At 26.9% G+C, this 15,483-nt stretch overlaps 1 protein-coding gene across 1 annotated transcript; it reads right to left on the bottom strand.

The window, feature by feature from the left end:
- Positions 1-7,374: 7,374 nt before the first annotated feature.
- Positions 7,375-10,183, bottom strand: LOC136090586 (uncharacterized). The gene is made up of 3 exons (XM_065817380.1): positions 10,066-10,183; positions 9,478-9,576; positions 7,375-9,155 (listed from the first exon to the last, which is right to left on the bottom strand). The coding sequence occupies exons 1-3, from the start codon at positions 10,181-10,183 to the stop codon at positions 8,176-8,178; spliced, it is 1,197 nt and encodes a 398-aa protein (XP_065673452.1). The 3' UTR covers positions 7,375-8,175.
- Between the last annotated feature and the right edge of the window lie 5,300 nt (positions 10,184-15,483).

Here is a 15,483-nt window from a genome sequence, read left to right as displayed (position 1 = left end):
AGACTTAGCTCCATCAGATTTTTGGCTATTTGGCCGCATTAAAACTCATCTTTCAATAATACAGACGTTGAAAGTCAAAAAAGACAAATTAAGATACTTTTAGGCATACTTATTGAAGACTATTGGAAAATATTTGACAAGTGGTTGGAATGGATGCAACTATGCATAAATAATAATGACGAATATTTGAACATTTAATAAAATTAAATTAAAAAATATATTTATTTTTTAATATTTTTTTGAGGGTTGCACAAACTTTCCTGACACCCTAAGTAATTAAAAACATGGGTGCAAAAACAATTTAACTCCACCTTTTATCGATTTTCAGGTTTTAATGAATTGTTGGTATATAAAAGAAGTTCTATCAGTTAGTATAAAAATGACATAGCATCAGCCGAGAACCAAGAGTTAATATGCCCATTTTTTGTGTTTCCGAGGGAATCAAGTTTTAAAGTAATTTGTAAAGGCTTTCTGTCAGAATGCCTGACTAACTTTTTAAATATTTTTAAAAGTTGTACCATTCTTAAGAGTAGATTTATTGGACGCATACTCCATTGATTGTTGAATTTTTATTGATAATAGTCAGAAAAAATACAAAATGTGGACATACAGCCTCGTGGTCCTTGGCTGACAATAGATTAAAAAACTTCTTGAGTCATTAAATACATGATTTGGTAGAAAAATAAGTATTCCTTTCATATATTTGGTGCAAAAACGAGGTTTTCTCTCTGCAATTACCTCCTTTTTGCACTGGATATATTTTGTGTTTATGTCCATTCAGTAGTGTCTGGTTGCATGTGTTTATATTAACTATATATTAACTATTATATTATAAATATAACTATTATATTAATATTATATAAATATAATGTAAATATAATATAATTTATATATATAATATAAATGTAACTATTATATTATAAAAAATTATATTAACAGTATTAACTTTATATCTTTTGAAAGAGATATAAGATGTTTTAAGTGTTTCTTCTTGTCATATACTGTATTCTAGTATAGTGTTATTATTATTTTCAAGTATTGTATATAAAAGAACTTATTTAAGTAAAAATATGGTTTCTCGTCATGAATGTGACAGTATATTAAAGAATTCAGATAATATTATTGATTTTGTCCTTGAAATCAGTGGGGCTAATGTAAATAACATTTCTGTCTTTAATGATAGTGCAAAGATTAGTAACCTAATAGAAATTACTTCTGAAAGTGAATTTAAAAACAATTAAAAAAATGCATCAAAAATCCTGGTCTGGAAAAGAAACATTGCAAAAAAAAAAAAAAGAAAAGCTGAGGCAAAACTTACATTGGTTTTGAGAAAAAAAACAAAAACTGTTATAGGAGAGAAAAGTTGGAGACCCCTGCAAAATATTTTGAAAAAATTTTGCAGAATATGAAGCTGCTGCTTTTAGAGACTTTTAGCAATATTGGTGATGAAGATAAACAGGGTATTTTTATTGGAGGACAAGTTCAAATGAAAGCAGTTATAAATGTAGGCCAATGCCTTGTGAGGGCCCAAAACGTTTATGTTCTTATGTATATAAATAGTGGTAAAATAAAATAAAGGTCTTAAAAATAGCTTTTTGTTCATTGTATGGTGTGAGCGGAAAGAGAGTTGAACATATTGTTAAACAGTTGCAAAAACATGTTCCTGCTCCAAGAATCATTCGAGGCATGTTTAACGGTAAAGGTAAATAAAGTAGAGGCTGTAATCTCTCTGGATCCGGCTTCATACTATTATGAGATAGAATGTTACGAGTAGATTTAAAGAATTGACTGAAATTATGTAAACTGTTAAATGAAAGCTTGTTTTCCTCAGCTGTATTGTATAAATTATTTAAATTAAAGTTGTGTTCACTTTGAGTCATGCCAGCTACGGTAATATTATCTAAATATGCATAAGTCTTTTAAAAAGTTTTCAATTATAAATTTGTAGATTTTCCTTTGAAAAACAGCAACAGCATTTGTTGGCTCAAATGGCAAACAAGTAAATTAGTACAACTTGCCATCAGTTTTAATTGCTGTATAAGGTTAATCTTGAGATTACCTTCCCCTTCCTCCTCCCTAGTTAAAATGGGTGCTGTGAGAATGATTTTGAAATATCACTTTGTTTGTGTTCACCTTGCTTAGTTTTATCCAAAGATAAGTAGTTGATTTTAAATAGCTTCTTATTGTAAAAGGCATTTCTTGGAAAAGTTTTAAAATTAATTACTTACCCTTGTTATATTGTTTATTAAATTGGTACATCAAAACGTTAGGTAAAGCACCTCAAAATGATGACACAGAACTATAAAAACTGTATAAGATTTACTATTACTTTCTTCCTATACATTTATTAATATTCTATTTTCTTTAATAAATATCTCAATAATATCTATTTTTATCTTTTAGTATTGGTACTGTTGAGAAATGGTTTTAATTTAGTAAATTTCAAGAATTGAAATTTACTTTATTGATCATCAGCCAGCAGTTTATGAAAGAAAAAGTAATTTTAACATCTACATGGTAAGAATAGTTTTGTTTAATTGTAACATTAAAAAATGGTCTTTATGGTTACGCTTTGGTTCCATTATATTTGCTTAATTTTGAATATTAGGGGTGCATACTTAAGTATGCCTACTTTTGGCCAATGCTGATGCCAATTTGACTGATACTGATGCATTGGACCTAAATTCAAATTTGCACTCTTTACTTTTTTAATAATAGATAAATTAGGATTTTTTTTCAAATAAAATGTTAATGTTCAATTTTAATGCTTGCTTAGTTGCTCTGCTCATACTCTTGAGTCCTTAATAGAGGGGGGGGGGGGCATTTATTAATTTTTTGAAAGTTTTCCCACCCACCTTATTAAGAGGAAAGTTTTCCCACCCACCTTATTAAGAGACCTTATTAAGATACTCCCCCTCCTCCCTTCCCCATTGAATAATTATTACTTGTTATAGAAAAGAAAATAATTATTTCACTCACCAACGAAAACAAAAATTAGCTTTTGATTTATTTCTCATTAAAGTATAAAATTTATAAATCCTATTGAAACTATGATAAAGCAGTTGTAAGAAAATATCCATTTGACTGCAAGCCACGCTACAATTTAATAATTTTATGCATGTAAAAAATATTAATTGTGATATTTTTTTTTTTTTGTAATTTACCCAAGGCCGAGAAGGCCACTACAGATGAGGAAGCTTCCTGTGGTTATAACTCTCTCAACTCTATAACTTCGAAACACAAACCTTGACAAGCAAGGTCGCTGTGCAGCGAAACAATATGAGCGCGGTACTACCATGGACGTGGTGTAAATCAAACTCGGAACCTCTCGCTTATGAAGTGAGCGCATTTATTCAGGAGTAGTTGATTTCTTTGTTTATTTATTTTGTTTCTAAGTTTAACTCCTAGAATAGTTATAAATTTAAATTATATATATATTTATGCATAAATTTTTAACTATATTCTATCAATTAAACTTAAAAATCAAATTAAATAAGAAGCAAATTAACAATGAGCTAAGCAACTAAAAGACTAATAGACTATTTTGATGTAGATGAAAATAAACCATCAAAGCATATATAGATAAAATTAAACGTCATATAGATAAATATAAACGATATAGATGAAAATGAACGTCCTTGTTTATGTAGTTATGTGTGTTACCACACACATAAGTCAAAAGTCTAGTACAGAAACTAGGATGTTAAAACAATGATGATGAAGATTTCCTAACTCAGGCAACATAAAAGTTTTCAGATGAAATTTTCAACATGAAAACTGAATAAGTACCTCTTTTTTTTTAATTTTGACTTTTTTTTTTCAAAATTTCGTAGAAACAAAAAATTAAAGTTATTTTATTTATATATCTTCAATAATTCTATAATAGCATTAACCTTTTGACTATGCAAGAAAAATAAAAAATCTGACTATGCAAGAAACAAAAAATTAAAATTATTTTATTTATATATCTTCAATAATTCTATAATAGCATTAACCTTTTGACTATGCAAGAAAAATAAAAAATCAAGATTATGTATATACATTTTTACAGTAAAATATGTATATATATATATATATATATATGCATATATATATAATATATATATAATAAGAAATAAAAAATTATGCACTATTCAGTGGCACCATTTATAAATTACCTAAACCGGTATTTTGGCTCTAAAGGTCACAGTTTCGAAGATTGCTTTAAATGCCACAATTGCGGCTCTCCACATTTTAATGGAAAAGCCACAATCATGGATCACCACACTCAAAGAAGAAATATATTTATATATTCTATTTAAGATTTATATATTCTTTAGTATAAATATTTCACTGGAATGTTAAAAAGGTTTTGTATTTGATATATTCACTGAAATTACCAGTGTGGCTTAAAAGCAGATAGACTTTGATACAATCAAAAAAAAAACTTTGACTATTTTCTATAAAGTGATTGGAGGAAGAAAATTTTTTTTTTTAATAACGATAGTTTATTACTTGCATGAAAGCATTAAAATGCCTTCCTTTTAAAAAACAACAAACATATACCTGTTTAGCTGTTTTCTTGAATATTCCAAGAAACAATCATAGCAATCAGTTCTAATTAGCATAAAGTTGTTAATGTCTCATGAATTAAAGAAAATTTATCTATCATGACATATCATAAAGACATGCCATAAAAAACAAAAATTTTCAAAGTATCATGATATATCCACATAATAATAAATGTAGCTAGTCAACCAACTTCAAATGAAAACAACTTGTTGTTAGTAAAACCTAAATTAAGACATACAATAGATCAGTTAACAAACTTTTATATAAAGAGATAGTTACAGGTTTTATATAAAGAGATGGTTGATATTCAAATAGGGCCCAATTTAAAAACCCAAATAAAAAATAACCCAATTTAAAAACTCAAATAAAAAATAGCTGGGACTATGTTTGTAAACAAAAAATAAGTTGATTCATCCCACAGATATACTGTTTTCAATTGAAAATTATTTATATAAAAGTGTATATAAATCTCATAGCTTTAACCTCCTTTCTGCGCTTGCATGGGTTTGACATCTTTCAAGCTTTTTCATGTAACACATTCTGTCCAAGTTATCTGTATTCTGTCCATGCAATCTGTCCAAGTTTTCCTACTTCTATCTCTTTACATGTTGATATTCAATCATCTGCATCTTCACTCATCATGCTGATATCCAATCATCTGCATCATCAGTTAACATGCCTTAACTAAGTTAGTCCTCTAGATGCTGGACTGCATCAACCTATATTCTCTATCTTTGACTGCTATACAGCATAACATTATGTTATGCTGTATAGCATAACATAATCACTATTATGCACTAGGTGCATGTAGCGCATGTTTCACAGGTTTTGATTCGAACTAGAACCAAGATTTTGATTTTAAAGTCTACAGAAAAAAGCATAGTAATTCTATGAATTAAAAATAGTTAACTTTTTCTTTGCCTTAATTTTAAAAGGAAACTTCAACATGGAACAACAAACACACTTTTTTAAAGTGGTTTGTTAAATACTTTACAACCATAAAAAACCACTTTTTAAAGTGGTTTTTTATGGTTGTAAAGTATTTAAAATAATTTACACAAAGAACTTCATAAACTTGTTAAAAGAGCTACAAATGGATATTAATTCCATCCAAGAATTTTAATAAATTTTTTTAGAGATTATTTAGAGATATAAATAATGCATCATGTTATGCAAAATAGGTTAATGCTTGGAAGGGCATCCAACTGTATGTGTGAGTTTGTGAACACTAAAACTTTTAAATTGTTTAAACATATCAAATATTGGTTTTAAACTTCGGTCAATAAATTATGCAATAGTGATCAATTGTGTATGTATTTACATTCAAGCTTTATTCTATTTCTACACTTTTTATTTATGTTTCACATTATACACCATTTTCTGTTTGTCTGCAAATAATATACTTTTTAAAATAGTCTTTTAATAAAATATATATAAAATTCAAAATATCAATATCAACAACATGCTCAACAGCAACTACAGTAATTACATTGGAAAACATCATCAAAGCTAGAGAAATTATTAAAAGTGTGCACTCAACTTTAATGTACTAACATTGATTGACAGAAATAAAAGTACTTCATTTTTTATTGTGAATACACAATAACTGAATTTTCAGAATGCAAAAAAAAATTGATAAAATTTTTTTTTAAGTTTATAATATAAACAACACTGAGTGTTGAAATTAATGAAAAAAATAAATACTTAATTAAAATGTTTTTTTAAAAATTAAACTCCTTAACTGAATTTGTTTTATTTTTTTTAGCATTTTTTCATTTTTTTTCTTGTTTTTAAAAGTTTTCATTTTTTCAAGTTATACAGATTTTTTTTTTCTTTTTTATTATATACAGATTTCTTTTTTATTATATACAGATTTTTTTTTTCTTTTTTTTTTTTAACTTCATTAACTTAAGTATTTTATTGTATATATATATTTTTGTTACTTTCCATTTATCATATTGTGACATTTGTCACAAAACCATTCTTTCTTTGTCTTCTTCGAAATGCTAACACACTTGAAATGAAACCGCTCTAAACAGCTTTTGCATTCAATATTCTCTTGATGCTGTAGTTAAATTACAGATAGGACAACACCATAAGGACAATTTCTTTCGTAGGGAAACTGTTTTGTTTAGCTTATTCCAAGCAACATCTGTTAAATATGGTTTTAAAACATCTATTGCTACAGCATCATTGATAAATAAAGAAGGAAGATTGTCAGGGTTTAATTGTAAATCATCCACATCTGCTTGCATTTCATGTGTAACATCTTGAACTTTTCCTTTTATGAGAATACTACTGAGAAGAACTAAATGATAGAATCAGGTTGGGAATATATACAAAATGATTTATTGATTGAACGTTGATAATCTTTTCGAATTGAAAAGACAATTCATATATAAATACTAACCCCTTATTTTCTCAGTCACACTTTTATCAGTATAAGATAAACACTTTCTTTTCCGTTTACATAAACCAATTGCTGTTTTTCTTTGAGTAGCCTTAGGCCTTCCTCGTGAATGAATCTTTGAAGGAAACTTAAGGTCTTTTATAATAATGGAGTGAACATTAAAATAATTATGTAAACTTCCACATGCCTAAAAGATTTATTTATGCTTTCAACATCATGCTTTAAATTTTTTAAAGTTTTATTAAATTTATCTACCCTTATTAAACTTTTATTTGATAATATAAAATTTACTGTTTCAAAAATTTAGCACAAGTTTTGGAATTTTTTGAAAGTTTCAAAAAAATAACTTTTCTTTTAAAAACAATAAACATGGTAAAAGAGTGCAAGCATCAATCAATAATAAAATAAATAGTAATACCAAATCTGTTGAAAGAGAAACAAACAATCAAAGTAAAACAAAACAAAAATTTCCTACCCTTTCTTCACTATCTTCTATAGGATTTTCAATAACTATTGGGATCGAAGTTTGATTAGAAACATGAATAATTTTATTACAAGGCTGACTGGACATTTCTGCAACAATTTCTGCACTTTTACTAAAATTATCTTGTTCTATATCTAGTTGTGATTGCTCTAAATGTAATGATTTTTCAAAATCTGATAACTTTTCTAAATTATCAGATTTTGAAACCTCTAATGCGTGCATATTTGTCTGATAAAATGTTTCATTACATGTTAAAACAACGTTACTTGTTGGTGGAATAAATGCTTTTTTTGTTATATCACATAAAACATCATTGTTAAGATTGATTTTAGAACTCATGGCACATTCTGATGTAGTATTAGTTATTAAATCAATTGATGACTCCAAAACAGTAACCTTTGCATGTTTATAATCTTCCCAAATTTTAACTAAATTTTGAAGAATGTTTATGCGGCTTTCAAACTCACTATGTCCACCTTCAGAAACAAGCTGTGCTAATCGCTGAGATAGGCGACATGCTTTTTTAAACTTTTCGGCTTGTGTTAAAGTTCTTTCTTTATTTACACCTATTTCTAAATAATTGCGGTTCTCACTGTGGTGCTGGAAAAGGCGATGGTTTTCAGTAGCATGAGACTTGAGCCACCTTATAGAAATGCCATCAAAAGAAAATATTGGCAATTGCTTTATTCGCCTTGCAACAAACATGTGTTTGCAGGGTAAGCCCATGGATTTAAAAAAAAATACAATGGCAGTTAAGCTCATTTACTAACACTTCACTTCCCAAAATTTCACAGGTTGGATGATCATTATCACCTCCAGGGTATACCTCCAGTGCTTCATGTAACTGACTTCTGACAAAATTTAATGCATAAGGTGTTAAAACTTTAGAAAACTCCTCTAGAACATCATTATCGAGAACAGCATGAACAGAGATACGTTCTGCAGCAGTAACAAAGCTATGATTTCGCTCCTTTCGCATGACATCAATAACAGAAAAAAGATCTTTAAAAAACAATGGAAGGGGGTTTAATAAGTTTAATACAGATTTTATTCTTCGGTTTACAGACTCTAATCTGTTTGTTGTTCTCTGTCCAAAAGTCAAGTTCTGCTGTTGCCAACAATACACCCACTCATTTTTGCAATTATTCCAGTTTGTTTCAAAGTAACGAACTACACTACTTGGCATTTTTTCATTAAAGTCTTGTCTTAGCTCCTCAAATGCTATTTCAGAAGATGCATATGCCATTTTTTGAAGTGCTCTCAATGCATATAACCTCTGACTCTCTGAAATGCCCATTTTTAACACAGTCACTTCTCTACTCATAGCACGCAAAACATGAAATAAGCATAAAAGCAATACTGCATTTGGAAAAGTTGTTCGCAGAGAGTCACGCTCAGTTATGTCCTTATCAGTGAAAATGGTGACAGTTTCAGTCCATTTTACATTTTTTGATTTAAAAGTCTCTAGAGCATTAGTGAGGGTCAACACATCCTCAGATGCTGTTACAAAAATAGCAACAATTTCACTTTCTCCATTTGGACCAATTGCCAGGACAATGTATAATGGCATTCGTAAATTAGTTAACTTATATGTTGCATCTATCAAAATTAATTCAGGATACAATGAAAAAAATCTCTTCATTTCTGCATCCTGGAAAAATATTGTCTGGATAGTACCACTATTGTCACATTTTATATCTACATCTGCACCTGTTACAAAATAAACACACACTTGGAAAAAGCAATATAAATTAAAATACAAATAAAATATTAAATTTAAACTAAGAATAATAATGAATAATAATAAGGTTTTGTTAGTTCTGCTAAGGAATATGTAATATAGTTAAATATGGGTAATATAGAATATAATTTATATGAACAATTCAAATTAGTGTTTGTATGAGTAAGTTTTGTTTTCTACAATATAAAAAGAGGTTAATACTCTTTAATGGACACGTCAAGTCAAACTCAGTTAAAAAAGTAAATTAAAATAAAAAAATAAAAAAATAAAAAAACAAGTACAAAAACAAACCATCACAGTTTTGAAAGACTGCCAGTAAAGACTCTACATCTGTTGAACCCTTCTCCTTAGACGCTAAATTATGGATATCTTTTAATGTAATCTTCTTCCCTAAATGTTTAATGATGAATAGGTAATATTAGAAATTATAACAATATAACAAAATGAAATAAGAAAAATTATAAAGTTAATAAAAATTAAAAAAATTCATGAAATATATTGTTATTACATTATATAGTATTAAAAATTGTCTTATGACTAAAACATTAAGAAATACTGATTCAATTGAGAACTACTTAAGTAAGCAGTGATAGGAAAACTTATTAGTCATGTTCAAGTGTTATAAATTGCAAACGCCTTTGGTTTTACAATGAATTAAAGTTTTTTCAGAATTGATAATTGTATCAATGAAAGTTCTTAGTTCTGTTCAGTAATAAATTCGTGTTTGAAAGGGCATCACACAAGTGCAGAACTATCAATATAAAACATTGAGAAAAAGAGATTATTGTATTATTTTCAAGTTAAAATATAGTTATATATTTCTAAATCTGAAAAGCTTCATAAAAATCAGCTAGCATACAGCTACTTAATAATCATCACCTGTTTCATTTTGAATATGCTCATGAATAAGCCATTTATTACCATGTAATTTCAACATTTGCCTCACATTATTTTCTTGCTCATTATCTAATTTCCTATTTTTTGGAAGCCTTTCCATAATTTCCTAAATAATCAAAAACAATGAAAATTAAATAAATAATTTAAAAATTATTACTTGAACGTAAACTAATAAAATAAAAACTATACTAAAATATAAACTTGTATTAAGAAAAAATTAAATATCATTTAAAAATTTCTTCCAAGAAACTTATTATATTATTAAAATCTAAGTTATTTAAGTTTAAATAATGAGCTACTTTATTAATACTAAAAAGGATATCAATATAAATTTGGTAATAATAAACCAAATGAATAGTTTTGAAAAACTTTTATTGGTTCTATATTAAGTATATGAATTAAATATTCCCTATAATCATCAAATGTTAACACTTTAAAAATGTTTTACTTTATTGTCTTTATGTTATGTTGTAATTTTTTTACATTCATCATTTTTAATTATAATGATTTTTGTTTCATAAAGAAAATTTTTTGCCATAAAAAAATAGCATACAAAAAAAGATTTCAAATAATATAATTTCTATAAAATAAAATAAAAAATTTCAAAAATTTTAAAATTATTTTTATTTATACATTTAAAAAATTTGTCTAAAGCTGAGAAGGATGTAATCAATTAGTTTCTTGGGACATATTCTGAAATAATTACAATATCAAATAATTATTTGATTTTTGAACTCACATTTATATATTAAAATACCAGTATATATTAAAAAAGTACTTACTCGATGATCAAATACTAAATAAAAAATTTTTTACCTTATCAATTGCATGATTGTGCTCATTAATAACTTTGGTAACACAGAGCTGTTCTCCATCTTCTTTAACACCAATGCAAATAGTAAACGGACATTTAATGTTATATGTGCTAACAGTCAATGATAAAAATAAAGTTAACATCCTTTGTTAAACTAAATCAGATTTTATGAAGTAAAACAGCTAAATTATCGTTAGCAAAAAAGACTGACGAAAAAATAAATTAAAATATCGTTAGCAAAAAAGACTGAAGAAAAAATAAATTAAAAAATTTTCGAGACTTTAACTACAATCTTTTTTTATTTTTTATTTTCTTATACAAATTTAAATAAAATACTCATTTTCAGACGTACCTTTGATTTGGACGAATACCTTTTGATCTTGACTTAAACTGGCGCCCACCATGATAACAACAATACGTTGGATAATAATTATTATTATATATATCAATAAAGAATTAAAATATTATTATAATATTTTAATTCTTTATTGATATAGCGCTTTAATCCTTTTTTGATTGCTAAATCAATGGTTCGACTGTCTCGAACATATAATGATTAAAAATACGATCGTTCATACTCTAGTATTGCCTGCTTAAGCTCGCTGAAACTATTAAATACACTACCAACATCCATTCTTGATACAAATATGGTATGTTATAAAAAATATTTATAGCACTAACAATTTTCAAATGCGGAAGTCTTGAAAAATAACAAATAGTTACGTATTAGCTAGAACCCAGACTAGCCGGTACTATAGCAGCTGGCGCTAGAAATCCAGCAGCCGGTACCGTAGCCACTGCCTTTTTGGAAAACGATAGAATTATCATGTAAAACAGCTAAGGTCAGCTCAAACAATTAAAAAGAAGACTCTCAAAACTATAAACACATTATATTAAAGTATGTTTTATTGTGGTTATATAATTTTTATATTGAGATTTCGATATAAAAACACCAACTGGGAAAGTGAGACAATGTTAAAGAAAAAACAAATAAGTAGTTGCAAGTGTAAATTTTTTTATTTATTCAACTATAAAATTTTATATATCTATTTCATATATCTATTGCAATATTAGTGGTTTCAAATCAAGTAAAGATTGTTAATTTATTACAAATTTAACACAAAATGTTTTATCTTTTTATGTAGAAAAAAAAAATTAAACCACTTAGCTACTTATAAAAAATTAAACCACTTACCTACTAAAAAGATTAAAATCTTAAATAATTGAAACAAAGCAAAAAAATTTAATTTTAACGCTCAAATAATGACGAAAAGTATTTTTAAAATCGTAAACAAATAGCAATAAAGTCACTTTTTTGTGTTTATATTTTTTTCATAATGAATCATTTCTTATTATGTTTGAATTAATAATTTATGTAATTATTCTATGTATAACTTTTTTGTGTTTATATTTTTTCATAATGAAACATTTCTTATTATGTTTGAATTAATAATTTATGTAATTATTCTATGTATAACTTTTTTGTGTTTATATTTTTTCATAATGAAACATTTCTTATTATGTTTGAATTAATAATTTATGTAATTATTCTATGTATAAACTTGCTTTACTCAATAAGTAATTAGAAACGTATATTACGACCTAGAATATACAAAAAAGTGGTTTTTTAATTACATTTTTTCTGTTGCAGAGGGTCCGTAGCCATTTTTTATTTTCTCAAGTTTATAAAACTCTACTGCGCTTGCGCATAATAACTTTCCGCTTTTTTCTAATATCTTAAACGTCCGAGCTCAAGAAACTCCGAAAAAACTTTCTAATAACCTGGATAATATTATTTTAAAACCTGATAATGTCAATAGCGCCGTCACATTAGATAACGATTTTATTTTTAAAAATTGGTATTAATAAAATTATTGATGATAAAACGAAATTCAAACGACTTGAGAAAGATGTTACCATAAATAGAAAAAAGCCTAAAAATTTTCTAAGGAAACTAAAACCAAAAGGTTTTTAAATGATTCTACATATAACAAAATTTATCCGTCTGGATTCCATCCTGCTCGTATTTATGGTCTTCTAAAGATACATAAACTAAATTCTTCTGAGACATAAACTTTAGATCTATTGTATCTTATATTGGTACCTATGATTGTCAAACAGTCGAATTTCTTAGAGATTTGTTATATCCATTTAGTTTTGCACAAAGGATTCATTTTCCGAAAGTTACCATTTTTTCAACATATTTTAGTGTCATATAATGCGACAAGTTTATCTACTAATGCTTCAAGAAACCATTAAAATTGCAAATATATTAGTTATGCTCAATAATAAAAACATTAAAATTACTAAAAATGATATTTAAAAACTATCTCACTTTGCAAAGTAAGATAATAATTCGCAAAGTTAAATTTGCGAAGTGGCAATAGCCAAAAAACTAATAATCGAATTGATGGTGTAGCTATAGGTTCTCTACTAGCACCTGTTCTTGCCAATTTGTTTATGAGTCATATTAAAAATGAATGGATTAAAAGTTACAATGGTGTGAAACCAGTATTCTGTAAACGACATGTTGATAACATTTGCGCTAAATTCGGATCAGAAAATGAGACACATCTTTAGATGTGCTTTAATTTCTGAATGGAAATAGTAGACAACACGCAAGGTTAGAATTATTTTGTTCTGTCTTCACTTTTTGAAAAACTCGAGTTATTGATTGCGTTATGTACCTCAAAATAATATTTTTCTACTATATTGAAACCTAAGTATATAGATATAAACCTAGGTATATATATAAACTTACGTATAAACGTAGGAATAAACCTAAAAATATATATAAACCTAAGTATTTTTATACATACAAACCTAAATATATATGATAGCCAAAAAAGTTGCGGACAAAACATATTTAAAAACCTTTTTATCTGCCGTCTCCTAAAGTTTTTAATTTTTAAATCGTTTTATTTTAAAACTCAAAGATTCTAACCTCGTGAATAGTTGACACAGTTAAGTTTTTTTTTAAGTTATTAAGGAGCATTTAACCAGGAAGTTCACCCTTCGTTTCTTTCCAATGTTGCTTATTGGGTTAGAGTCGGCATTGAACCTCTTTGGTTGTTAGCTAAAACTTTAACCACTGCGCCACGGTTGCTAAGGAATTAAAAACATAGGAATAAAAAAAACAAATTTTTACAACTAATCACCTGACAAAAATTTCTTTTACTATGGAACAAGAACTAAGTTTTTTTAATGGAACAAGAAAATTTTTTTTACAGATCTCTCATTTCTTAGAACTCTGCACATTAAAATTCTTCAGTCACAGCACTAGTCGTACAAAAAAAAAAAAAAAAAATTGGCACGGTATAGCTAAAATAATAATACTTTCACACGTGTGTGTGAAGTACTATTATTATTTTAAAACTCTTGTACAGTATATCTTATTTATACAATTAAAGCAACATCAGGAATAAACTGATTTACAAACTTGCATATTGAAAAGGATAACAAATAAAAATTTACTTCTTTTAATATTCCCATAAATACAGAAATACAGTATAAAATGATTACGATTTCTTTATTCAATCCTGATGTGTTTTTATGCTATTAAGGTAACAAAGGTAAAAAAATAATTACAACAGAAAATAAACAGTTATATATAGATGATATTAATAATAATAATTACATATAGCATTATGTATAAGATGATACGGTACATGTGTTAATCATCTTTCACATATACAAGTACAGGTGCCAATCATCTTTCTTTGAATAATAATGATTTTAGTTTATCCAAAAAGTCTTCCCTGACTTTTTGGCTCTGTATTACATGCTGCAACAGTAATTTTCAAACTTCAATTGATAATATATTACATCTCAACGATCTGCCGAATGACCTTTCACTCTTTGCTCTCGAGAATCTTATACTTTTAATCAACTTAATAATAACTTTACTTATCAGCTAAATAACAACTATAATCTATTAGAATATCAGATCATTTGCCAAAGTTTCTAATTTTTTTCATAAAAGCAATATTTTCGAAACTTCAAAAAACTAATTAGTGAAGAATTCAGGAATGATTACTTGAAAATAAACTGGGATAAAGTAATCAAAGTTTCTAATGGTCATAAAAATAAATATCAAGATTTCTTCATTAGCTTTAACTCTCTTCTAGACAAACAAGCACCGCTAAAAAAACTAAAGTAATTCTTAAAAAAATTTACAAAACCTATAGACCTATAAGCCTATATTTACTTGTAACACTTATCCGAAGAAGCAAAAAGAACTACTTTTCTAACTGCTTTACGAATAATTGCAATAGTTTGAGAGCTACGTGAAAGGGCATGAGAAACTTTTTGAATATACGTTTGGATGATATCTCATACCCATATTGTATTTCTTCAAATAATATCAGTATACATGATCCAGGTAAAATCTCGGAAATTTTTAACTCCCTTAATTTCAATCCCTGAAAAACTGCAAAATAATATTCACTTATCCCATACATACTTCCACAGTATTTAAAAATATCAAATAATATTTTCATTAAACCTACTGACAAAAATAAAATAATATCAGTTATTCTTTCACTAAATGATGGCAAGGCTTCTGGTTCAAACAGCATTAAACTTCT

This window comes from Hydra vulgaris, chromosome 14 (assembly GCF_038396675.1).
Source record: "Hydra vulgaris chromosome 14, alternate assembly HydraT2T_AEP".
In the NCBI taxonomy this organism is placed as follows: domain Eukaryota; kingdom Metazoa; phylum Cnidaria; class Hydrozoa; order Anthoathecata; family Hydridae; genus Hydra; species Hydra vulgaris.
This window is presented reverse-complemented; position numbering and strand designations above follow the sequence as displayed.